This window comes from Trachypithecus francoisi, unplaced genomic scaffold, assembly GCF_009764315.1.
Source record: "Trachypithecus francoisi isolate TF-2019V2 unplaced genomic scaffold, Tfra_2.0 Contig01579, whole genome shotgun sequence".
Classification (NCBI taxonomy): domain Eukaryota; kingdom Metazoa; phylum Chordata; class Mammalia; order Primates; family Cercopithecidae; genus Trachypithecus; species Trachypithecus francoisi.
Genome location: NW_022681442.1, coordinates 27,868,268 through 27,893,765, shown reverse-complemented (window position 1 = coordinate 27,893,765; position 25,498 = coordinate 27,868,268). Strand labels below are relative to the sequence as shown.

The 25,498-nt window shown below is 52.9% G+C and overlaps 1 protein-coding gene across 4 annotated transcripts in view; it reads right to left on the bottom strand.

Annotated features, from left to right (window-relative positions):
- The window catches only part of SH3PXD2A (SH3 and PX domains 2A), a 261,353-nt gene that overhangs the window by 82,373 nt on the left and 153,482 nt on the right, over window positions 1-25,498 (bottom strand). For 2 of the 4 annotated variants that reach the window (XM_033183827.1, XM_033183837.1), the window contains exons 1-2: window positions 15,817-15,997; window positions 15,278-15,306 (exon numbers count right to left, since the gene is read on the bottom strand). In XM_033183827.1, the coding sequence (XP_033039718.1) occupies window positions 15,278-15,306; window positions 15,817-15,971 (184 nt within the window). In that variant the 5' untranslated portion in view covers window positions 15,972-15,997. Of the gene's footprint in view, window positions 1-15,277; window positions 15,307-15,816; window positions 15,998-25,498 lie in introns of those variants that run through there. The other 2 variants (XM_033183812.1, XM_033183820.1) reach the window with 1 other exon arrangement.

Genomic DNA, 25,498 nt, shown 5'->3' with positions numbered 1-25,498 from the left:
TGGAGGGAGATTCCTTCCCTGATGGAGGATATTTCATGCCCATCTCCTAGGGTCAGGAACCTGGCTGCGGGACAGTGATCTTGGAATCACAGGGAGTCAAGATTCATGCCCTCCTTTGTCTCCCAGGAAACTGCTGGGCTCTTCCTAACAATAAGGAAAAGGTGGGAGGTGGCTCCTGGGTCAAGTTCTTTCCTACCCAGGCACACTTATTAATTAGAACTTTTTAAACTGCAATGATTTTGTTGAACAAATAGCAATATGCAACAGCTCCTCTGAAATAGAACCACACAGTAGGTACTCCAGGGCTATGAAAGAGATGCCCCACACGGAAGATGTGGCACATGGGGACAGTGGCTGCTACCACTGAACAGATGTCCTCTGCACAGGTGCTGTCCTCTTCACCCAGCTGACCCATTTAGAAAGCTCAGTAAATTAGGCACAGCAGCCACGGCAGGTCTGTGTGCCTTGCTCAGAGACCCCTACGTGGCATGGCCCCAGCCCCGTGCAGCACTGCTTTAAAACTGCTGTTTCCTTGCCCACCTCCCCCATCTGGCCAGGAGTCCTCTGAGGACAAGGACCCCATTGTTTCCATCTTGGTATAACTGAGGTTCCATCACAAGACCTGTCAGATGTGCAGTAGACAAACCAAGAAGGCAGCCAGAGCCAGAGCCAGAAAAGCCAGCTTTAGGTCTGGCAGGGGCCACGTCACCCTGGAAGGCAGGCCTAGTACCAGTGTCCGCTCAGAAACTTGCCTCCTATCCACTCAGCCTTCAAGGGTACCCTCCCTGTGCCCCAGGAGAGAGCTGCCTAGTGGCCACTGAGCCATGGGCTTGGAGCACGAGTGAGCCAAGTCATGGAGGAAGGGTAGGGGAGAGGGGAGTTCCCCTGACCAGGACCCTGTGGACAAACGCAAATGAGCAACTCAGAGCCACCAGGCTCCAGGACTGTGTATGGCAGGAGCTGACAGGCCAGAGGAACTTGTCCCTGACAGATCTGAAAGGAGGGATGTTCAAATATACGTATTTGCAAGGTCCCCCTGGGGGTGCCATTGCCAACATACAAAGACAGGCTTAGTTTGGTCTGTTATCACCAGCCTGTCATCACTGCTTAGCACAGCAAGGATCTAACCCTCCAGCTGGGAAGTTACGCACCCAGACCTGATCCCCTCCCAACACTCAAAGAGTCTAAGGTACTCCAGGGCAGAGCTGAGGACACCCTCAGTCACAGGGATCTAGAAGCAGTGACGAGGCGGAGGGTGGTGAAGAGATGGCCAGCTCTGCCTTCTCTTTTATTTTATTTATTTATTTATTTTGAAACAGAGTCTCGCTCTGTCATCCAGGCTGGAGTGCAATGGCGACATCTCTGCTCACCGTAACCTCCGCCTCCCGGGTTCAAGTGATTCTCCTGCCTCAGCCTTTCTGAGTAGCTGAGATTACAGGTGCCCACAATGACACCCAGCTAATTTTTGTATTTTTGTAGAGATGGGCTTTCACCTTGTTGGCCAGGCCAGTCTCAAACTCCTGACCTCAAGTAATCCGCCCACCTCAGCCTCCCAAAGTGTTGGGATTACAGGAGTGAGCCGCCACGCCCGGCCTACCTTCTCTTTTTATATTTTATTTTGAGACAGGGTCTTGCTCTATTGCCCAAGCTGGAGTGCAGTGGTGCGATCATGACTCACTGTAGCTTTAACCTCCCGGGCTCAACAATCCTTCTGCTTCAGCCTCCGGAATAGCTGAAACCACAGGTGTGTGCCACCACACGGGGCTAAATTTTTTTTTTTTTTTGAGACGGAGTCTCACTCTGTCGCCCAGGCTGGAGTGCAGTGGTGCGATCTTGGTTCACTGCAAGCTCCGCCTCCCGGGTTCACGCCATTCTCCTGCCTCAGCCTCCGAGTAGCTGGGACTACAGGCGCCCGCCACCTCGCCCGGCTAATCTTTTGTATTTTTAGTAGAGATGGGGTTTCACCATGTTAGCCAGGATGGTCTTGATCTCCTGACCTTGTGATCCGCCTGCCTCGGCCTCCCAAAGTGCTGGGATTACAGGCATGAGCCACCGTGCCCAGCATTTTTTTTTTTTTTTTGGAGACAAGGGGTCTCAGTAGGTTGCCCAGGCTGGTCTCAAACTCCTGGGCCCAAGTGATCCTCCCACCTCAGCTTCCCAAAGTGCTAGGATTACAGTCGTGAGCCTCCACACCAGCAAACTCTTCCTTCTGAGCACAAGGAAGCAAAGTGACTTTCTGATATGACCCAGCTGTCTTGGTGCAAGACTTCATTCTAACAATAATAAAATACATCTTCAAGCCGGCTGCTTGGGCCACACGTGGCAATGATGAAATCCAGGGGGCAAAGCAGAAAGAAGAGTCAGGGAAAAGCATGTTTTTCCTGTAAACTTCTAAGTTTTACGGAAACTCAGGAAAAAAATATTTTTTTCCTTCACATTTCGAAACAGACCAATTCTAAAAACGCCACATGCCGACTAAGTTACACACACCACTTCTCTGTTTCTAAACAAAGTAACTTTAGATTAGAAAAAGGTGCTAAAACAATAAGTAATGCACATTTCCCCCACATCTTTGTTTTTCCGCCGGCTTCGTCATCACTGGAAAGGTTGCCTCTTCTGTCACATGTCTATAAACCAAACGCTGAAGTGAGGAACCAGTGACTTTCTGGCCATGGGCCACGGTGGGAAACATTTCTTTGCTGGACCACAATTTGGGTGTTTCCCCCCCTCAGGAACAAAACCTTCTGGAAATGAAAGGCGGATGGTGTGTCTCATCAGGTCAGGGCTGGGTAGGCCCCTCAGAGAGCCGTTCTCCAAGGCTCCAAATGCCGGGCTGTGTTTCAGAGGTAAGAGACTTGGAGTCCTGTTCTCCATTCCTGCCCCCGTAGCCCAGCCTCCCATCTCAGGAGACAACTGAATGTCCTTCAAGGAGCAGTCCCATCCAGGCACCATCCAGGCACCATCCATCTCGGGGATGCCAATCCCTCTGCCATCTTGCTGCCTGTCTACCCTGAACATGGCCATCAACTCACATGGGTGACCCATCCAAGACACAACCCTGGCTTGATTTCAGAGGCCCTGGGAAACCTGTGAAAAATTCAGATTGGCTGGGTGCAGTGGCTCACGCCTATAATCCCAGCACTTTGGGAGGCCAAGGCAGGAGGATCTGCCTGGCCAACATGGTGTAACCCTGTCTCTACTAAAAATACAAAAATTAGCTGGGTGTTGTGGGAGGTGCCTGTAGTCCCAGCTACTCAGGAGGCTGAGGCGGGAGAATCACTTGAACCCAGGAGACAGAGGTTGCAGGGAGCTGAGATCGCACTACCACACTCCGGCCTGGGTGACAGAGCAAGACTCCGTTACACAAACACACACACACACACACACACACACACACTGCAGACTGGCCAGATGTGGTGGCTCATATCTATAATCCAGCACTTTGGGAGGCCAAGGTGGGTGGACCACTTGAGGAGCTCGGGAGTTCGAGACCAGCCTGGGCCATATGCTGAAACCCTGTCTCTTAAGAAAACGAAAAAATGCAGATTCCTGGGCGTCACTCCAGACATGCTGATTCAGTAGGTCCGGGCAGGCCCTGGGAATCTGTATTTCAATGAGCAGACTCAAGATTCTGCAGTTCACCTTTGCCCATGCAGTTCCCTTTTGGACCAGCTTCCTATTTTCCTAGCAGGAGAAACTGGGTGACAGGAGTGAGGGGGCAGAGGCAGCTGTGCAAGCAGGGCTGAGGGAATCGAGGCTTCCAACTAGCTGCCTCCTTCTGGGGATTCCAGGAACCGGGGAGCGCTTGCTGCGCCCCTGCCCCCGCCCCGCCTCGCTCTGTGTGTCCAGGCCAATCGGGCAGTGGGGCTCAGCCACCTCGGGCCAGGGGGCGTGGTGCAGACACACACATGAGCAGCACTCACTTTCTCCATAGCATCACTGCCATGTGGGCTGGCTGCAGAGGTGCCAAGTCAATCAGGCTCCTTTCATTTCCAATTAGATGGCTTTGAACTCCAAGGGTAAAATCAGGCTGAGGACCCAGAGCCATGAAAATAAAAACTGTTTAAAAACACCAGCCCGGAGGTCGGCCACGGTGGCTCATGCCTGTAATTACAGCACTTTGAGAGGCTGAAGTGGGTGGATCACAAGGTCAGGAGTTCGAGACCAGCTTGGCCAATATGGTGAAACCCCATCTCTACTAAAAATACAAAAAATTAGCCAGGCGTGGTGGGGTGTGCGTCTGTAATCAGACTACTGATTACTACTCAGGAGGCTGAGGCAGGAGAATTGCTTGAACTTGGGAGGCAGAGGTTGCAGTGAGCCGAGATTGCGCCACTGCACTCCAGCTTGGGTGACAGAGCGAGACTCCATCTCAAAAAAAACAAAAAACAAAAAAAAACATGAGCCTTGGTAAGATGGTAAGATGTGCCAGAAGCCAACGCCTTCAAAATAAGACATGCTCACTTTTAGAATGGGCCATTGGAGGGTGGCAGGAAGATCTTGGCCACGTTCTCTAAGTAGCCTGGGCCTTTCTCACTGAGTATGGGTAGCTCAGGAGGACAAGAAAACCTCGGAGATTGCTTTAAAAGGTCTTGCTAATACACTCTCCATGATTTCCTTTCCAGATACACTCTCCATGATTTCCTTTCCAGACTCATCTCCTGCCCTACCCTTGCTCCTGGCAGGATAATGGGCACCTCTCCTTCCCTCAGACTTCTCAAGCTCATGCCAGGCCAGGTGTGGTGGCTCACGTCTGTAATCCTAACACTTCAGGAGGCTGAGGCAGGATGATCACTTGAGGCCTGGAGTTCAACACCAGCCTGGACAACAAAGCAAGACCCTGTTTCTATAAAATAAATAAATAAGTCAGTAATAAAAAATAAATTAAGGCTAGAAGTGGTGACTCACACCTGTAATCCTAGCATTCTGGGAGGCCAAAGTGGGTGGATTGCCTAAGCTCAGGAGTTCAAAACCACCCTGGGCAACACGGAGAAACCCTGTCTCTACTAAAATACAAAAAAATTAGCCAGGCATGGTGGCAGGCACCTGTAGTCCCAGCTACTTGGGAGGCTGAGGCACGAGAATTGAGAAGCAGAGGTTGCAGTAAATCGAGATTGTGCCACTGTACTCTAGCCTGGGTGACAGAGCAAGACTCTTGTCTCCTACATAAATAAATAAGCCAGGCATGGTGGCACACCAGTGGTTCCACCTACTTGGGAGGATGAGGTGGGAGGATCGCTTGAGCCCAGGAATTTAAGGCCACAGTGAGCCCTGATCACACCACTGCACTCCAGCCTGGGCCACTGAGTAAGATCCCATGCTAAAAATTAACACCAGAAAAACTCACCACAACCAAAACAAAGCAAAAACTCATTCCAGCTCCACATCCTCACTCATGCCTGGCTGTCCCTCCTGCAGGGTGCCCTACCCACACCCTTCAGCCCATCACAATCTCCTCTGTCCTTCGGGGCCATCTCCAGCCTCTCCCACAGTGGCCAGCCGCCCCGCTTCCACCTTGCAGATCCCAAGCCTTCCTGCCTAGTATTAGTTAAAGAATCCTTGAAAAGGTCCCGCCTTCTCAGTTGAGCTGTGCACTCCGTGGGGCCAGGAGCCAACAAACTATTAAGAGAGGTGAAAGCCTCACAAAGCTTGCGCTCTGGAGGGAGGAGGCCTGCTGCCACTGCCTTGTCTCCCTCCGTCTTCCTCTGCTGCTGGTCGGGCAGGACAGGCCCAGGGAGGGCCAGAGAGCCCAGCTTTGCTAGTGGCCTGCTGAGGTATTTACCTTGCGGTGAAGGGAAGTACCAAAGGCCTCCCAGACCGGCTTCCTCTGCTTCAGAGCAGCCCTCCTCACACCTCCACCTGGTTCCAGGGCTTGGTGGGAGTGCTGACCGGCCGAAGACCAGGTTCTGCCCACCCCATACCCTGGGCAAGTGGCCATCCGTCTCTTAAAATCTTCCTCTATAAAAGGAGGAGAAGAGAGGAAACTTTTCAGGTAGACTAAGCCCTTTTTTTTTTTTTTGAGATGGAGTCTCACTCTGTTGCCCAGGCTGGAGTGCAGTGGTGCCATCCCGGCTCACTGCAACCTCCGCCTCCTGGGTTCAAGCGATTCTCCTGCCTCAGCCTCCCGAGTAGCTGGGATTACAGGCATGTGCCACCACGTCCAGCTAATTTTTTGTATTTTTAGTAGAGATGGGGTTTCACCATGTTGGTCTTGAACTCCTGACCTCAGGTGATCTGCCCGTCTCTGCCTCCCAAAGTGCTGAGATTACAGGAGCAAGCCACCACGCCCAACCATAGACTAACCCTTAATAGTAGCCAGAACTTATGGGTGGGTCTTGCTCTAAGCAACTTCACTTTATTAAAAACCAAACTAAAATAAATAAATAAAAACCAAACTCATAAATAGAGAAATTAGGCTGTGTGCGGCGGTTCACACCTATAATCCCAGCACTTTGGGAGGACAAGTCAGGAAGATCACTTGAGTCCAAAGAGTTCAAGACCACCCTGGGCAACATAGTGAGACCCTGTCTCTACAAAAAATACAAAAATTAGCCGGACATGGTGGTGCATGTCTGTAGTCCCAGCTACTCAGAAGGCTGAAGTGGAAGGATTGCTTCAACCCAGGAGCTCAAGTCTGCAGTGAGCTGTGGTTGTGCCACCACACTCAAGTCTGAAAGGCAAAAAAAAAAAAAAGAAAAAGAAAAAAAAGCCGGACATGGTGGTTCACACCTGTAATCCCAGCACTTTGGGAGGCCAAGGTGGGTGGATCACCTGAGGTCAGGAGTTCGAGACCAGCCTGGCCAACATGGTGAAACCCCATCTCTACTAAAAATATAAAAAATTAGCTGGGCATGGTGGTGGACGCCTATAATTCCATCTACTCGGGAGGCTGAGGCAGGAGAATCACTTGAACCCAGGAGGTGGAGGTTGCAATGAGCCGAGATTGTGCCACTGCACTCCAGCCTGGGCAACAGAGCGAAACTCTGTCTCACCAAAAAAAAAAAAAAAAAAGAGTATTCTGTGTCTGGCTGACCTGGGGCAAGTTCCTTAACTTCACTTGCCTGGTCTATAAAACTGGGACAAGCCGGGCGTGGTGGCTCAAGCCTGTAATCCCAGCACTTTGGGAGGCCGAGGCGGGCGGATCACAAGGTCAGGAGATCGAGACCATCCTGGCTAACACGGCGAAACCCCGTTTCTACTAAAAACTACAAAAAACTAGCCGGGCGTGGTGGCGGGCGCCTGTAGTTCCAGCTACTCGGGAGGCTGAGGCAGGAGAATGGCGTAAACCCAGGAGGCGGAGCTTGCAGTGAGCTGAGATCCGGCCACTGCACTCCAGCCTGGGCGGCAGAGCCAGACTCCGTCTCAAAAAGAAAAACAAAAAAAAACCCAAAAAAACCAAAACTGGGACAAGACCACCTACCCAAGACCACCTACCCGGGTTGCTGCAGGGAGGCTCCTGGCAATGATGCGACAGTGCATGCCCCACCTTCCTCCTGTCTGATTGAGGAGTCACTCCTGAGAAAGGGCAAAAGCCGAAACCAGCGCTCTCTCCTGTTTGAGATGAACCCCTCCGGTGCAGCCTCCTATTCATAGTAAAAGCTGCTTCATCCTTAGTGCTTCCTCTGGGCCAGGCACGGTGCTGGAGCTATCACTTCAGGAACTTTCATTCAATTCTCAACACAATGAAAAAAAACCTGATTATCCCCATTTTACAGGTGAATAAATGAGGCACAGAGAAGGACTTGACCAAGATCACACAGCGAGCAGAGCCAGGACAGGAAGCTGGCATTCTGGCTCCAGAGTGCACTTTTAACTCAACAGAATACTTAGTAATGGCTGAGTCTATGCCCTGTCGTCTCCTCCTGGGGCTCACAGAATGGACATAAATGTCTCAACTCAAAGACCAACTTCTCCCCTTCTTTTTTCATCTATCAATAATTAAAACGGCAATAACAACAAATGGCAGAGCTGGGGTTCAAACGCTGTCTGCCTGTTGCCAAAACCTAAACTCTCAACCCCAAGCAACACTGCTTCTCTGCAGTGAAACTACATTAATGCTGATCTCACAAACTCAGCCAATAATACAGTTTCATGATCACTGAGATAGAGGTGAGGCTGAGCTCACTACTTTTCCGAGGAGAAGAATAAAGTAAACAGGATTTCATGAGGAACATCAACGCTTGCCTAAGAGAATCAAGCTTGCAGCAACACTCTTGAGCAACCTCACTGCATGTAAACGAGCTGGAGCTTCCACAGGGCTCCTGGGATGGATGAACCATCAGGCTCTCCTGACCACAGCCCCAGGGCCCTGACCTGACCATCCCGGAGGCTCCGTGGCCATCTGCGCCCCCTAGTGGCGCATCTCAGAACTTCCCAGCTAGGCGCCCTGGCGAAATGCAGCTTCCTAGAGAAGTGGGTGAGAGGCATGAGATCTTTGCAGGTCTCGAGAGAACCCCTTGCTCTGGGGAGTCTGCTCCAGCCCCGCTGGGGCTCCTGGAGCAGTGCCCACCTTGGGGAAGCAACAACAGCTAACAACAACGGGCCCTTCCTACTGCCAGGCACAGCACAAAACCCCTCAAAGGGCATCACCTCTAACCCTGTGCACCTTGGGGCAGGCCAGGTCGCTGCTACTATAACAACCCCATTTGACAGGTACGATGGTCAGGTGGTACGCATCAACCTGGCTAGGCTACTGTCCCCAGTTACGCAATCACACATGAATTTAGGTGTTGCTGGGGAACTTGTTTTTTTTTTTTTTTTTTGAGACGGAGTCTTGCTCTGTTGCCCAGGCTGGAGTGCAATGGCATAATCTCAGCTCACTGCAACCTCCGCCTCCTGGGTTCAAGCGATTCTCCCTGCCTCAGCCTCCCCAGTATCTGGGATTACAGGCACCTGCCACCACGCCCAGCTAATTTTTTGTATTTTTAGTAGAGACGGGGTTTCACCATGTTGGCCAGGCTGGTCTCAAACTCCCGACCTCAGATGATCCACCTGCCTTGGCCCCCCAAAGTGCTAGGATTACAGGCATGAGCCACTGTGCCCGGCCGGGAACGTATTTTTACAGTTATTAAAGACCATGACTGGATGACTTTAAGGAAATTATCTAAAACACTCTGGGTGGGCCTGAGTCAATAGTTGAAAGGCCTTCAGGCAGGGTAGAGGTTTCACTGAAGACATTTCATCTGTGGACAGCAGCTCCAGCCTGGGCCTGGGGGTCCAGCCTGCCCCCTTTCATGGCCTGCCGTATGGATTTCAGACTTACCTAGTCGGCCCCCACAATTGTGTAAGCTAGTTCCTTACACTACATTGCTTAATATATACCTCCCACTCGTTCTGTTCCTCTAGTTGAACCCTGGCTGATACAACAGAATAGGTGAGATAACCTGTTCTCAGAGGGAACCTGATCTCTTGCCCAAGATCACATGACTGGCAAGTTGTCGGCCTGAGAGTAGGACCCCAGCAACCTGATGCAGGTGCTTCCCAGCTTCCACACAAACTCTCCCTCGAGGTCCACATCCATCATCAGAGTCTGTCCAACACCCTCAGAGCCTTGCCCTGTCCACTGCTGCCGGAGGCCCCATCCTATCTCACCTGGCTAGCCGCCCCCTGCGACCTTGCACATCATAACCCATTCTGCCTAGTCAATCCCCATCATTCTATGATTGAAGCCAGATCATGTCCCTGCCTCTACTTAGAACCCTTCAGTGAATCTTTATCTCACTCAATGCAAGTCAAAATCCTTAGAATGTCCAGCTACATCTCTGCTCTCACCTCCTTCTACTTTACCCTCCACTATTCTTCATCCCAGCCACAGGCTTTCCTACTGTGTCCTGAGCAGCCAGCACATGCTGTCCCCAGGGCCTTTGCACTTGCTGTGCCCTTGGCCGGGACTGCTCTTCCCCAGGTAACCATGTTGCTCTCTCACTTCCCTCCATCTAATAGTACATTCTCCTATATAGCTCATCACCCATAGCAGACTGCAAACTTCTCTAGGGTAGAAAGACACGTTCCTATAGCCTCAACACCTTTAACAGTGCTTGGCATAGTTGATGCTCAGTTAGGTCAGTCTCCAAACAAGCCACACTTAGTCCTATCCCTCTACCTTTGTGCATGTGCTCCCTCTGGATTACCAAAGCCTCCCATTCTCTGCTCCCGAACCAAAAAATGTCTCCTCTTTCCAGGCAAAGATCCCCAATTTGAAGCCACAATGACCTTTCTTTCCTGACCCTGCACAAAGTTCACTCATTCATGCATGCTTTCTTCCATCCACCCACCCATTCAAAAAGTACCAGTGGACCCTGGTGTTGGTGCAAGCCCTGTAGCCAAGGTCCTTGCTCTCGAGGTGGTGGGAGACAGAGAAGAAGCAAGCAAACACACAGGATCACTAGTGTGTGGGGAGTGATGAGGAGGGAAGAAGAGGGGTGATCTGCCGGGGCAGCTGGACAGTGCAGGATCAGGCAGCTTTGCTGAGAAGGTGATAGTTTTAAGCAGAAATCTTAAGAAAGAGCCAGCCATATGAAAGATCAGGGAAGAACATTCCAGGCAAGAGGGAAGAGCAAGTACAAAGGCCACATAGAAGAATGTGTTTGATGCGTTTAAGGAGCGGAAGGTGACTGGTGTGGCTGAGCAGAGTGTGATGGGTGGGGACGAAAGGGGTAAAGCCCAGGTCAGGAAGGCAGCCAGGGGCCAAGTCACACAAGCTCTGTGAGCCAGGGTAGGGAATTAGTTCTGGGTGGGATGGAGTCCCTGGGGGAATTTAAGCAGGAAAGTATGTTATTTTCTTTTTCTTTCTTTCCCTTCTTCCCTCCCTCCCTCCTTCCTTCCTATTTATTTATTTAGAGATAGGGTCTCTCTCTGTTGCCCAGGCTGTAGTGCAGCGGCACAATCATGCCTCACTGCAACTTCAAACTTCTAGGTTCAAGCGATCCTCCCACCTCAGCCACTTGGGTAGCTGGGACTACAGGTGTGCACCACCACGTCCGGCTCATTTTTTATTTTTTGGTAGAGAGTTTTACCCAGGCTGGTCTCGAACTCCTAGGCTCAAGTGATCTTCTTACCTTGGCCTCCCAAAGTGTTGGGATTACAGGGGTGAGCCACTGTACCCAGCTGATGAATATTTTTGAAGAGCTCACTCTTGCTGTGGTGTGGAGAATGTCAGATAGAGGTCTAATAGAGAAGCAGGGAGACCAGGTAGGAAGGTGGGGTCTTCTTGGAGAGAAGAAGGGGGCTTCTAACGCATGTGATGGTGGAGGTGGAGAGACAGGTGGTTCTGCAGCTCGAGTTGGCAGGTAAAAGAAAGGGAAGAGTCGATAATGACTTCTCAGCTGGGCACGGTAGCTCACACCTGTCATCCCAGCACTTTGGGAGGCTGAGATGGGTAGATCACTTGAGGTCAGGAGTTTGAGAACAGCCTGGTCAACATGGTGAAACCTTGTCTCTACTAAAACTCCAAAAATTAGCCAGGTGTGGTGGTGGGTGCCTGTAATCCTGGCTACTCAGGAAGCTGAGGCAGGAGAACCACCTGAACTCGGGAGGCGGAGGTTGCAGTGAGCTGTCATGCCACTGCACTCCAGCCTGGGCAACAGAGGAGAATCTGTCTCAAAAAACAAAAACCAAAAAGGAATGACTTCTGGCTGTTGGGCTTGAGCAACAGGGTGAATGGTGACAGTTCCTGAGATGAGGAAGATGCTGGAAGGAGCAGGTTCAATGGAGTGAAGAAAGATGCAGATAAATTTGAGGCGAAACTGTCCTTCAGTTTTCAAGGTCACCAGCCTTGCTTCCTCTAGAAAGTACCTGAGAACTTTCTTCTTCTGTTGACTCCACCATCACTAAACCTTGCCTCAAGTCTAAGCTCTATGCTCAGTAAGAGATTTACAGTGAACCCCAGAATGGCATCCATTACCTCTGTGCAAACATCCCTGGCTGGAGTGACCCTGGCAAGCTTCGTGAGGTTCATTATAGAGCAGGACAGAGCCCTAAACATGGACTCCAATCCCCAGTTTGCCAAGGACTGTGTGTGGGCATTCACCCCATCGGAGCCTCAGCTTCTCATTTGCAAAATGGGAATCCCACCACCCATCGTGTACTGTGGTTCTCATCAGCAAATGAGGAAATGTGTAAATTTCCTAGCACATAGTAGATGCTCATTCAACAACAGCATCTAGCACTTCCGGGCAGCTTTCTAGGTGGCAGGCAGTGCTTACATGTATTGGCTTATCTAATCTTCATTATAACCATATGAGGTGTGTATTAGTCAGGGTTCTCCACAGAAACAGAACCAACAGGAGGTGCATACAGAGCTTGAAGACAGTGGGAGATTTATTTTAGGAATTGGCTTATGTGATTGTGGAGGTTTGAGAGTCCAAAATGTGATGGGGGAGACTGGCAGGCGAGACTAAGGGAAGAGCTGCAGCTGAGTCCAAAGGCGGCTACTGGCAGAACTCCTCCTTGCTGCGGGCGGGTGTGTGTGTGCCAGTCTTTGTTCTATTAAGAGGCCTTCAACCAATTGGATGAGGCTAGCCTGCATTACGGAGAGTAATCTGCTTTACTCAAAATCTACTGATTTATTTAAATGTGAATCTCATCTAGAAAACACCTTTGCAGAAACATCTAGAATAATGCTTGACCAAATATGTGGGCACTGTGGCCCAGCCAAGTTGACACATAATAAACCATCACAAAGTGGGTATGAATATTATCCCAAATGTACAGAAGAGGTAATGGGCACAGAGAGGCTAAGACATCTACCCAAGGTCACAGAGGAGAGAAGCCAGACTCTCAACTCCAGCTGTCTGGCTTCAGAGCTGGCATATTCAACCACGACACTAAGTGGCCATTATCATAAGCACACCAATGTAAATTAAATTTCTCTATCCATCCTTTTCCTGGCCTCAAAGTGAAAGGCAGAGAAACTGGGGGTTGGCTTTCCCTGGGGGAGGCAACCTGGGTGTGGCCCTGCATTGCTTAGGAAGCAGCACAGAAGCCGAGCCTCAGAGATTGTGGCAGCAGACCTGAGAGGTTATTTGGTCCAGCTCTTGCCTTATAAAAGGGGAAAATGAGGCCCAGCATAGAGAAGGAATTTGCCCAAGGTCACATAGGGAGAAAAGTGGCAATGGAGCCAGGACTAGGTCCCAGGCCTTCAGAAAGTGCTGCTGCTCCTGAGAACTGATACTTCTACAGTAGTTATTCAGTGCCAGGACTACTCCACATTAACATCCTTAATCCTCTATGTGTGAGGCAGATACCATTAGCATCTCTGTTTTATTTATTTATTTTTTTTTGAGGTGGAGTCTCGCTCTGTCGCCTGGACTGGAGTGCATTGGCCAGATCTCAGCTCACTGCAAGCTCCGCCTCCCGGGTTTACGCCATTCTCCTGCCTCAGCCTCCCGAGTAGCTGGGACTACAGGCGCCGCCACCTCTCCCGGCTAGTTTTTGTATTTTTAGTAGAGACGGGGTTTCACCGTGTTAGCCAGGATGGTCTCGATCTTCTGACCTGGTGATCCGCCCGTCTCGGCCTCCCAAAGTGCTGGGATTACAGGCTTGAGCCACCGCGCCCGGCCAGCATCTCTGTTTTAAAGAAAATGAGGAAACTGAGGCACAGAGGGGTTATGAAACTTGCCTAAGGTCACACAGAGCCAGAATTTGAGTCCAGGTTCAACCACGGACACCATACCTCTGAGGCCCAGGGCAAGCTTCTTGTTGGGGAGGTGACAGAACACAGTCCCCATTTTGCCCCTCCTTCCATTCTCCCACCTGGGGCCCGCCTGAAGTGACAATAGAGGAACGCTCTCCCCAGCCTCGCCCTGCAGTTCACAGGAGAAAAGGGCCTTTTGCACCAGTGGGCATGCCTGCCTGAGACACCGCAGACCCAGGTGATAGGCAAGTGCACACACACCTCATCCCACAGCTAGACACATCCCAAACTGGTACACAAATGCGAGCACAGACTCCAACCCACAACCAGATATGTCTCAACCACACACACCCTCCCAGCCTATGCACCCAAACAAGTAAACACACCCTCACAGCACACAACTCTCATGACTCACACATGTACACAGAACCCCACAGCCACACATACCCCCAACACATAAACCAGGACACAACTTTCCCCATCCCAATAGGCACGTGAGCAAGCACGTGTACACACAGAAACATACATATCATACAGTTACATCTACCCCACTCTACATCCATCCACCACACAGGGGCACTCCCCTCAACCTATCCACAGGCCAAGGCACCTGGGCACAGGAGCCATTCACAGGAGTCATGCGTTACCTCCTACATCCCCAAGGGCCAGACCCCAGGATGACTGTCCAGGTACAGCCACCCTATCAATATGGCCAATCCACTTGCCCGCATGGATCGCTGCAGCAATCTGTCCCCGCCTCCACTTCAGCACACACACAGCCCTAACTTCTAGGGACCACTCTCCCCCAGTTAACTACAGCCCGCCCACATCCAGGCATCTGTCATCTGGGGAGCCCAGCCTCCCCCTTCCAGAGAGAATCCTGCTCTACCCTCAGCCCACAGCTCCGAGGGCTGGCCCGCCTCTCTCCCTGCCTCCACCCCTTTCTGAACTCCAGACGGGCCCTGGCACCTGTCAGGCCAATGTGGGGGACAGGAAAGGGGTTGGGGGATCGGGTCAGCCCCCTCCCAAGTGCGTCTCAGCTGCCAAAACGCAGAGCCCCCACCTCGCAGCGAGGAAACCCTCAGAGTTGGGGGAGGGAGGAAGGTCCGTGGTGCAGGTGCTAAAACTCAAGTCACTCAAGGACGACCCTTTTCAGTCCCGGATCTCAATCTCACCTTCTCGCAGGAAAGCCCCGCGTCTCTATTAACCCTTCTATCACGCTGCACCGGAGGGACCGGAGAAGTCTTAGCACTGCGCAGCAGTGGCCGCTGCAGCCCGGGGGTGAAGGACCCGGCTGCCCACGGTGCGGGGGCTTAGCCCCTTCACGAGCCACCCACGCACTCCCCATGCACCCACCCCCACTTCCACTGGGGACGGCGAGGTAGCGGGAGCCCGAGCGACTCGGTGGGAGGCGAAGGAGGGTTCTAGGACCAAAGGTCTCAGGGGCCATGGACCGAGGAGGAGCAAGTGAAGCGAGTACCCCTGGCCCCGCAGGATCGCAGGACCCCGGGGCTGGCGTGCAAGGACAACCCCCCCCCGCCCCGCCCCGCTCCCCGCCCCCAAGAAGTCCTCTGCAGGATCGGAGGGGCGCGTGCACGGAGCGGGAAGGAAGGCTGAAGGGAAAATGCCCGGAGGCTCCCTTACCTGATTTCCTCTTGGAACTGCCATAGTCCCTGAAAAAGAAGCAACAACAGATAGACATGGTTAGAGCCGGGCGCGGGCGCGGGGCTGCGGCTGCGGGGGCGCCCTCGGGCTGGCTGCGGTCTGTCCCCGGTGCCGCTGCTCATGTGATGCCCACGGCCGGCGAGCCGCGCGCTCCGCAGCCGCACGCACTGCGCGCCGCGCCCGCCCGCCCGCGGGCCCCCTGCCAGCCCGGCCCCCGGCGCGATTAGCCCGCCCCGCTCCGCTCCGCCCCAGCCCGCCCCGCTAACGGGGGCTCACCTTCCCTCAGCCTCGGCGGGCGGGGGCGGGCAAGGCAGGTTCTCCTCACTTCCCAAACTGGGAAACTGAGGATCCGGGATGGCGCTCGCCGGAACCCGGGCCCTACCCGGCGCTGGGAGCCCGCTCACCCCGCCACCAGAGCGGTTCACCTCCCAATTCTTTGCATGGCTTGCCCTAGCGATGCAAAGAATTGGGAGGTGAACCCAGCCCACTCAGTCCGTAAGTCACTACTGAAATGTCACCTCCTCAACGTGTCTTCCTCAACACCACCCACCAGGTAATCACAGATTTGTGTGACCCTTTGATTAAAGTCTGCCCCTGTCCTAGACCCGAGACTCGCTGGGGGCCACTGTGGCTGCGTCCTCTCACTGCACGCCCCAAGGCTGGCAGAGGCCATGGATAAGGCCCTTCTCAAAGGCTACAGCTGGGGAGTCGGGATGGGGAGTGGGGGAACAGAGGATACTGCAAGGTTAACTGGGAGGCCAGGAACGGAAGTTGAGCTTCTGAGGAAGTGCGTTCAAATGCCGTCAGAGAAAGTAACTGCTGTGACCTTAGGCTAGACCCCTCCTAACCTCCGTTTACCTGCCCTGCCCTCCAGCAAAGAGTCCAGACTCAAGGATGGGCAGATTTCCCAAATCCTGCCCTTGTTCCTGCCTTCCTTATCTCTCCCACTCCTCCCGCCCCGCTCCATTCACCAATCCACAGGGGACTGGGAAAGGTGAGCTGGCTCCCTTAACCTGAGCCTCACATGCCCCTAAAGGCTGAAGGTTCTGTTCAGTGCTCAGGGAACAGCAGCGGGGCTGGCTGGGGCTCTCTCTGGAGTCCAAAGGAAATGCCTTCCATTTTCCCCAGGGGCCAAAGAAAATGCCAATTGCTGCCCATCTTTGGTCGAAGCAAACTAGCCCTCCAGTCTGCCACTGGAAAGGCGGGGGTGGGGAGGTTGGGGGGGTGCAGTGGAAAGGGGTTCTCTTGGAGGAAGAGGCAGCAGGCTCCCAGGGAAAGGAACAGAGTCATCCTCATGGAGGCTCCCCAAGATTCCGATCCAGGAGGTCTAGGGGTGGCCTCCAAGATTAGAGTGTTTATTAATCTTCAAGGTGATTTGCTTGCACAGCCAGGAGTGCGGAGCTCCCCCTCTCCTAGGCATCAACCTTTCCCAAAATTTAGACTCAGAACCCACTTTAATCAGAATGCTGGGGGCGAGGTCCGGGAATCTGCATTTCTGACTGTCTCCCTTTCTTTCCCCATCTTGTTTGAGAACCCTCTTCATATTCCATGTCTCCTTCAATCCTCTCATCCACGCTAAGAGGAAGGTCCTATCATCTTAATCCATTTTATAGATTAGGAAACAGGTTCAGCCATTGCCCAAGGTTGCCCATCTGGGGAAGAGCTGTGGTTTATAAGCCCACTGGAAGGAATACAAACTGCAGCGTGGATGGGGTGGAGGAGAGTCTGGGAAACTGTTGCCTTGGAAAGGAACTACAGAAAGGTGGGAGAGCTTCCATTTGCCCCCTCCCCTGGCTCCCACCAGTCAGTCCAGGGAAGGCCTTAACAAAGGCATGCTTACCCCCCTTGCAGAAGGGAGAGTGGGCAGAGACTGAGTCCTAGCTGTGCCCCCAAAAAGCTCAACTGTGCAGAGAATTCCAGAGAGGAGGAGAAGAGTATTAGATGGTAGCTGCATCCTACCCAGAAGACTTTCCAGTCCCAAGAAGGAAATTAGCTGTTCAGACCTTTTCACTGAGGGCTGCTGGGGAAGGGCAGGGAGTGGAGGGCACTGAGGAGCTGCCCTCTGCTGTCCCACAATTTTCCTGCTGGTCCTGGCAGGAGAAGCCCAGGACCAATGGCCCACTGACCATCCCCTTGGCTGCCAGTAGCCCAGGCAGGGGTGGCTGCCTCACAGGGATGGCTACCTTCTCCAGCTCTGAGCAACTTCAGGCTACCCAGGCCGTTCCCATGAGACAGGGAGTTTGAGACCAGCCTAGGCAACATAGTGAGACCCCCCATCTCTACCAAAAATAAATTAGCTAGGCATGGTAGCAAGCACTTGTGCTCCCAGCTACAAGGGAGGCTGAGGTGGGAGGATTGCTTGAAGCCCAGGAGGTCAAGGCTGCAGTGGGCTGTGGTGGCACCACTGCACTCCAGCCTGAGTGACAGAGTGAGACTCTGTCCCAAAAAGAAGAAGAAGAAAAAAAAAGAGTGGGAAAGAAACTAAACTCACATGCGTTGAGGGCCTCCTTTGTGCCAGGCCCTGGCTGCTGATTCTCAGCAGAGGGACAGAAGGGCCCTCTGCTGGGGCTCAGTTCCCTAACAACTCAAGAACCCCTCCACCTCCCATCAGTCCCCTTCTCCAGTCCATATCCCCTCCTTGCTCCAATTCTTGCCCTGAGCTGGTGCTGACAGCCCCCACCCTGCCAGTGACTCCACTCCTGGTAGGTCACAGTCTAGCCTGCTTCCGACTTGCTGCTGAATCACTATCGGCCAGGGAGCCACAGGAAGAAGGGGAGGGGAGGAAGGGCGGGTCTAGCATCTCCCTCTAGCGTTGCCAGAGGCTAATGTGATTGAAAAGGCCTCCCAAGCTGTGTCCTGAAACAGCTCCCATCAGACCACTCAGCCATTCATTCTCTGCAGCTGGTCCAGGGGTGACTCAGACCCCAGGTACAGTGACCCACAGTCCCAGGAGAACAGGGACATGGGACTTTCAGGGCTCAAACTGGAGAAACTGGGATGGGTGATCTCCTGTGGTCTACAGGTCTGGCCTGGCTGGGAAAGAGGGGTGGAGTTCCTTCACCCAGCACTCCATCCCTTCCCATCTAAACAAGGGCTCCTGCAGCTTCCACTCCCACCCCGCCCCATCTGCAGGTGATACGGTTCATCTCTTGGCCCCTCTCCGTAGGATGATGCAATCTGTGTCTGGATGAGGGGGGTTCTGGAGACAGAGGCTTCCAGTTCAAATCCCTGCTGCTTCCTGTGGAGGCAGGGGGGTGCCCTTGATCTACTTTCTTGGCCTCTTGAGCCTCTACTTCTCTATCTGTAGAATGAGGACAATAATAGCACAAACCCTCGGGGTTTGGGGAAGATGAAATGTACAGTATGTAGAAAGGGCTTCACACAGTGGCCGGCACAGAAACTGCTATAAATTGTCTTTGTCATTATTCTTTCATACCTGGGCCCATCTGACCCCACCTCAGTTGCTATGCAGGTGGCAAAGGCCTATTTAAACGTGGGTCCTACGGAGTCCCCTGAAACAAAAGGAGATTCTCCTTAAGGACCTCTCCACGTTGCTGGCAGACAGTGCCAGGAGGGGGTGATTCCAGCCCCAATTTCAGAGTTTTGGGCTTTCCCAAATGCCGGGACAACCACTGGTCTCTGTGTAGTGCTGAGCACCAGAAGCGGGTTCATCCCCGCCCCACAGGAATAGAAACACGCCTCTGGACCCATCTATTAGGACACGTTTAACCTCCCAAGGAGTGGCCAACTCTCAGAGCCCCCAAAACCAAGAGATGTAAAGGGCTTGCATTTTCATGCTAACGTAGACCCTAAAGGGTTTTTCTTTTTTCCTTTCATTTATCTTGGCCAGACACGCCGTGCTCCCTCCCTGGATGCTCTAGTGAAGTGGCTGGTGTTGGAGACTGCACAGGGAGAGGCTGGAGGGCGCAGGAAAGGCACTGAGCAATTTCACATGTGTTGTCGCCCTGTTTTGACACATGGCTTCCCACACTCTGCCTTCCCCTTGAAAACTCCCAGGATTTAGTTTCTGGTGTTCTGAAGTTGGCAGAGGAGGAGCTCACCCATTTCATGGATGAGGAGACTGAGATCTGAGGTCAGTGGCTGGCCCAGGCTCTTGAAGCTAAACGGACAGTCCTGACCCACAAAGCTCCCAAGGGGCCACGCTGAGGCCCACTAGGGATTGGGCCACAAGGAGAGGCCACACCAGTGGCGGGCAGCAGGCCCTTGCTGGGGAATGGAGATTGCCATCCTGTTGTTCAGGGTTCTCAGAGTGAGAGATGAAGCCAGGAAGAGCCACTGAGGCACGGGAGAGAGAGGAAAGGGAGCTGGGCCTGGCTGGGCCGGCTCCGTGGAAGGGTGCCGAGTGCCTGCCAGGTGGAGTTCTGACGAATGCTGCAGGGTCGTACCCTCCACTGCCCGCCACACTCCTCACCACTCTTCCTCCCATTGGCAAGTGCCTTGGCAGAGAAGGACACATGCACGAACTTCCAGCCTGATGTTCTCACCCTTCTGTCTGCTGGCTGACATTAGCTGCTGGGCCCAGGATGCCTGTCTGCCGGACCTACAGCCACTGGGAACTGCTTAAGAGGCCGGCTGGGCTGCCAGACAGCTGACTTGGGGGTGACCTTCAGAGTCCAGCAGTCACTGGGGACATGGGCACTATCTAGAATATGAGGGCTGGAGAAGATGCAACCTTGGCCAGGGGAGTGGGGCCCTTGAGGTACATAATGATTTTGACTGCTGTTATCAACCTAAAAGCACTTTTTAAGCTCTCACTGTAGGCAATCTCATTAAGGCCTGTGCAGGCAGGCAGAGGAGATATATGTGACATAAGTCCAACGAGAAAGCCAACATTCTCAGACAATCCAGGCTGAGAATTACAGGAGGGGTTACACTCAGCGCAGAGAAAAGAGAGGTCCTGGGGGCTACAGAACATCCCAGGTAGCTTCCTGGAGGAGGAGACCTTAAAGGACAAGGGGGTTTGGATCCATAGAGGGATGGAGGGGGAAAGCTCCAGAAGCAGGAACAAGCAGCTCCAAACAGTTGCGGACTGGGCAGTAGGGGTAGTGGGTGGACACGCCGGGAAAGTCCAGGCTGGGCAGGGCTTTGATGTCTGGCTGTGAAATCTAGAAGTTCGCAGAATTGGGGAGTGATTTGGTCAGATCCTGGCTGGAGGAAAATTTTTGTTAAGAGGAGAGGTTGACAGCTGGGGGTTGGGGGCAGAAGAGGGGCTGTCAAAGTCCAGTCCTGAATGTCCACAGACCCAGGTTCTGGCCCCAGCTCTGCCTCCTCAGGGGCTGGTGGCCCTGGACAAGCCACTTCAAACTTGTGCTTTTCAAATGACAGGCAGCGACCCATTAGTGAGTTCCAGAATCAATTTAGTGGTCCCAATTAGCATTTTAAAGAGAACAGACTAGAAATGATCAGCGAGTGACTCCTGGCAAAGCTGTTTTGTGGCACCTGCATCAGATGTCTGTCTGTGTATCGAGTTGCAGTGTGAAATTTCCTACTGTGGCAGGAAAGTTTTAAAAACACTGACATATTCTCTGGGCCTCAAATTCCCCAGTCCCAGTGGGAGGCTACTCCCAGTGTCCTCACAGGGCTATGTGAGAATTCGAATTATCTGTGAAACCACCACAGTGAGATGGAGCATGTTCTTCCAGAAATCAAGTGAGGAAGGTCTGAGCGAAGGGGCTGGGAGAAGGGGCTTTGGATCACTGAGGTCTGGAGAGTTGGGTTTTCTTTTCCACCCCCCTTAGCCCCTAGCTGAGTTTTTGTTCTGGCTTTTGAGAGCCTTTGCACGGAATGGTCTCCAGAGGCAGCGACCTCCAGGCAAGACAGACAGAGGGGCCTGCAGGCCATTCTCTGCCCCCATTTGCTCCCTGATCTAAATCGTGGCACTGAGGGCCCTTGTGTTTAACAAGAATCCGTCCTTTCTCCGCAGGGCCTGTGTTTTCCAGGGTTCTGAGAATGGACCCCATTGTGACCGTGTGGCTTGTCCAGAGGGGCCGGAATTCCTGCCCTGGGTGAAAAAGCTGAATTCCTGCGGAGAGAAGGGGTCTTGGAGCTCCCCAGGCTGTGTCCCAGAGAAGTCAGATGCTATGGCCATCACAGACCCCAGAACCCCCCAGGCATTTTGCTTGTCTCCTGAACATCCCAGAGGGTCTCTGCTGCTGCTCTGTCCACACAAAAGAACAAAGCACTGTCTGTCTGTCTCCTCTGACTTGTTCCACTATTCTGGGCAAAGGCCCTAAGTGTGTCTTCAGCCACAGGACAAGTTTTATCATGTCCAGGCCTCAGAGCAGGGAGTTAAAAGGGCGGGTGGGTTAGAACCCTGGTTCAGCCACCTAGTGCTTTCCGATATAAACAAGTGACTTCACTTCTCTGTACCTTCGGTTGTAAAAGTGGGTTAAAATAGTTGCTATCTTACAGAGTTGTCATGGGGATTACATGGGATAATGTGCAAAGCTCTTAAATGGCATCTGGCCCATGGAAAGGACCTGTACCCTAACAGCCTGGGTTCACAGGGTCTAGACTAGGAGTGTGGATGGTGGCTGGAATACAGGAGGTGCTGACTGCCCACCTTCTCAGTATGGCCTGTGTGAGACCCTGGCTCTGTCACTCAGGGCACTGACGCAGGACCATGACGATAGACAGGCCTGGGTTCCCATCATGTGCATTCCAAGGAGTCCCACCTAGATGGTGACACTGAGGAGCAGTCTATGGGAGTGGGAGGAGGCAGGGCTAGGGGAAGTGGGGAGGACGGCAGAAACACACAGCTGATTTCCTAGAGGGCAAAATGGGGCAGGGGATTGCCAGTTCAGCCCACTGCCATGGAGTGCTGGGAGCTCCTCCACAGGCCACCTGAGATCCTGCTCTCCGTGTACATGCCAGACTGCTCTTGGCTATAGGGGTTCCCTGGACTTCCGGGGGCCACATGCCAGACCTAGAGAACCATGGGAGGGGGAGTGACAAAATGGGGTGATGGGGTTCAACAACGAAGTCCATGAGGAGAAGGTCAAAGAGGATATCCTATATTTAAAGACCTTACTTGCCTCTCTCCAAGTCCATCCATCATTCATCCACCATCCATCCATCCATCATCCATTTACCATCTATCCAGCTATCCATCCACCATCCAGTCATCCATCATCCATCCATCATCCATCCACCATCCATCTATCATCCATCCATCCATCCATCCATCCATCCATCATCCATTTATCATCTATCCATCTATCCATCCACCATCCAGCCAGCCATCACCCATCCACCATCCATCCATCACCATCCATCCATCATCTATCCATCCATCCATCCATCATCCATCTATCCACCATCCATCCATCCATCCATCATCCATCCATCCATCATCCACCCACCATCCATCCATCATCCAGTCATCCATCATCCATCCATCCATCATCCACCCACCATCCATCCATCATCCAGCCATCCATCATCCATCCATCAATCCATCCTTCATCCATCCATCATCTATCTACCATCTATCCATCCACCATCCATTTACCATCTATCCATCTATCATCCATCCATCCATCCACCATCCAGTCATCTGTCATCCAGCCATCCATCATCTATCCACCATCCATCCACCCACCATCCACTCATCCATCTATCCATCTACCATCATCCATCCATCCATCCATCATCCAGTCATCTATCATCCAGCCATCCATCATCTATCCACCATCCATCCACCATCCATCCATCCATCTATCCATCCACCATCATCCATCCATCTATCCATCCATCATCCATCCACCTATCATCCAGCCATCCATCCACCACTCATCCATCATCCATCTACCATCCACCCATCATCCATTCACCATCCATCCACCATCCATCCATCCATCATTCATCCACCATCCATTCATATCTTGACTGAAGGGCTGTTGTAGACTTAGTCTTGTGTATGAAGCAAGACAGTGGCAGAAGACACATTGTCCCGCCCTCAAAGGGCTCACCATCTAGCTGGAAAGAGATGGCAAACACCCACAAAAAGACAACATACACGTTCCCTTGTGATCAGGTGCCCCAAAGCTTGGTCAAAGGAAATATTGTGTAGAAATTTCTAGGACAGAGAGATCAGAGTAGTCTGGGGGTGGCCAGGGAGAGCTATGTGGAAGATGGGGCACTAGAGCTAGCCCTTGAAAGATGAAGAATATTTAGAAAGAACAGAGGCAGGAAGGAGATTTGGGGTGGAAGGGATGGTGTGAGCAATGGTGCAGGGGCAGTGTGTGTGTGTGTGTGCATGCTGGGTGCGGAGGGTAAGAAGGCTGTATGTCTTTGGGGAGCAGGACAGGCAGCTGGGGCTGGACTGAGCCCCAAAGGGAGCTGGCTCAGATTTTAGAAGGAAGTTGCTGAGAACAACCCAGCGACAGTATTCCTAAAGAGATTTTCCCTGAAGGCGGCGGCACCAGCTCTGTGCCTGAGGATCACATTTCTAGCTCCCTCTTGTTTTCCCTGTTCAGGCGGTGGGGTGAGGACTTGTTTCGGGGGAGCCAGAGGACTGCTTTGCCCCTCAAGCTACATCAGCCCCGTCTGCAGATGTGTGCCTGGTCTCTGTGTCGCGCGTGTGTGTGAGACACACAGGCAGATACCAGGGCCCCACTGCAGAGCACAGACTTCTTGGGTCACTCCTTGGCTGATGGCCCCTCACTCCCCAGCTGATGGCCCCTCACTCCCCAGCTGATGGCCCCTCACTCCCCAGCCCTCACCTAGTTTCAACCTGAGACTGGGAGCTTGGGCCGAGGAGCTCTTTCTTTCCCACGGAGGCCAAAGGCCCACCCAAGGCCAGGCTGTGGTTGTTCCTGCCTTGGCCTCTGTGGGAAAGAGGACTCAGAGGGCCCCACACTCCTCCCACACACCTAGCCCACCTGCATGGCCCTGGGAGGCCTGGGTGATCGCCTCTTACAGTGAAGGAACCTGAACCTCCCAGACTTTCTTGGACACCATGTGACAAACCCACAAGCACCAAGCACCCAGATGTGCCCAGCCCAACAGAGGCAGCTGCGTTAGCCCCATTTTACAGATGCACCTCAGTCAGCTTGAGTCACTTGCCTGGTGTCACACAGCTTGCAGTGGGAGGCAAGGTTGCAGACTTGGGTTGTCTGTGCTGCGACCAGCACAGGCCCCCTCCTGCCCTGTCTAGTGTTTCACAACTTTCAAGGCCTAAGGAGGGGGCACCTCCTCCAGAAAGCCCACTCTGATTTTGACCCCCAATGGCACGGAATGTTCCAATTCTGTCCCCAACACCTAGTGGTGCCCTCAAAGGAGCTGTCCAGTAGAATTCTCCAGGGTAATGGAAATAGTCTCTGTCTGCCCTGTCCAGTATGGTGGCCACTGGCCATAGTGGCGCTGAGCACTCAAACACTGAATTGTGGCCAGTATGACTCAAACACTGAATTTTCCATTTTGTTTAATTAAAACTTAGATTTAAAGAGCCAACATGGCTACTGGCTACTTTATTGGACTGTACAGTCCAGACTCTGACATGGTATGGCCAGAAGGTTTGCTTGGCTCCCATGGTGCATGTGTGTGTGTGTGTGTGTGTGTGTGTGTGTGTAGCTGTCTAGGTTCAAATCCCAGCTCTGCCAGACAGATTATTTAGGGTCTCTGTCTTCGTTTATAAAGCACAGAGACTGAAAGGATCCACCTAATTGGATTGCTGGGGGATAAACAAGTTAATACACATAAAGCCCCCCATGCACAGTCAGGCTCACAGGGAGCGCATGCACAGATCCTCCACCTGCTCCAGCTCCACCTGCCAGTCACACGGCCCTGCGGCCAGCGCTGGTTCACCCTGGAGAGGGGAGAGGGGAGGAGAGGGAGGGATTCTGGAAGAGCTGTCACTTGCAGGGGAAATGATGGAAACACCTAGGACAGAATAGGCTTGGCCAAAGGAGGGCACTGAGAGAAAGAGCCAGGAAGGTAGGGGTGGAGGCCACTGGAGGAGGAGCAGCATGGAAGAAGCAGGGACACGGGCCTGGCTGGCCTCAGTGGGGTGGGCCAAGCCTTGGGGTGTCTGTACAGAGATGAAGAAACCCAGGCTCTGCAGGGTAAAGCCACTTTGCTGAGACCACACTGGTGGCTGGTGGCTGGCAGCACTGGGGGTGACAGAGCTGGGGACTTCCAGCCCCATCTGAATGACTGTTATCACTTTCACATTCCCCC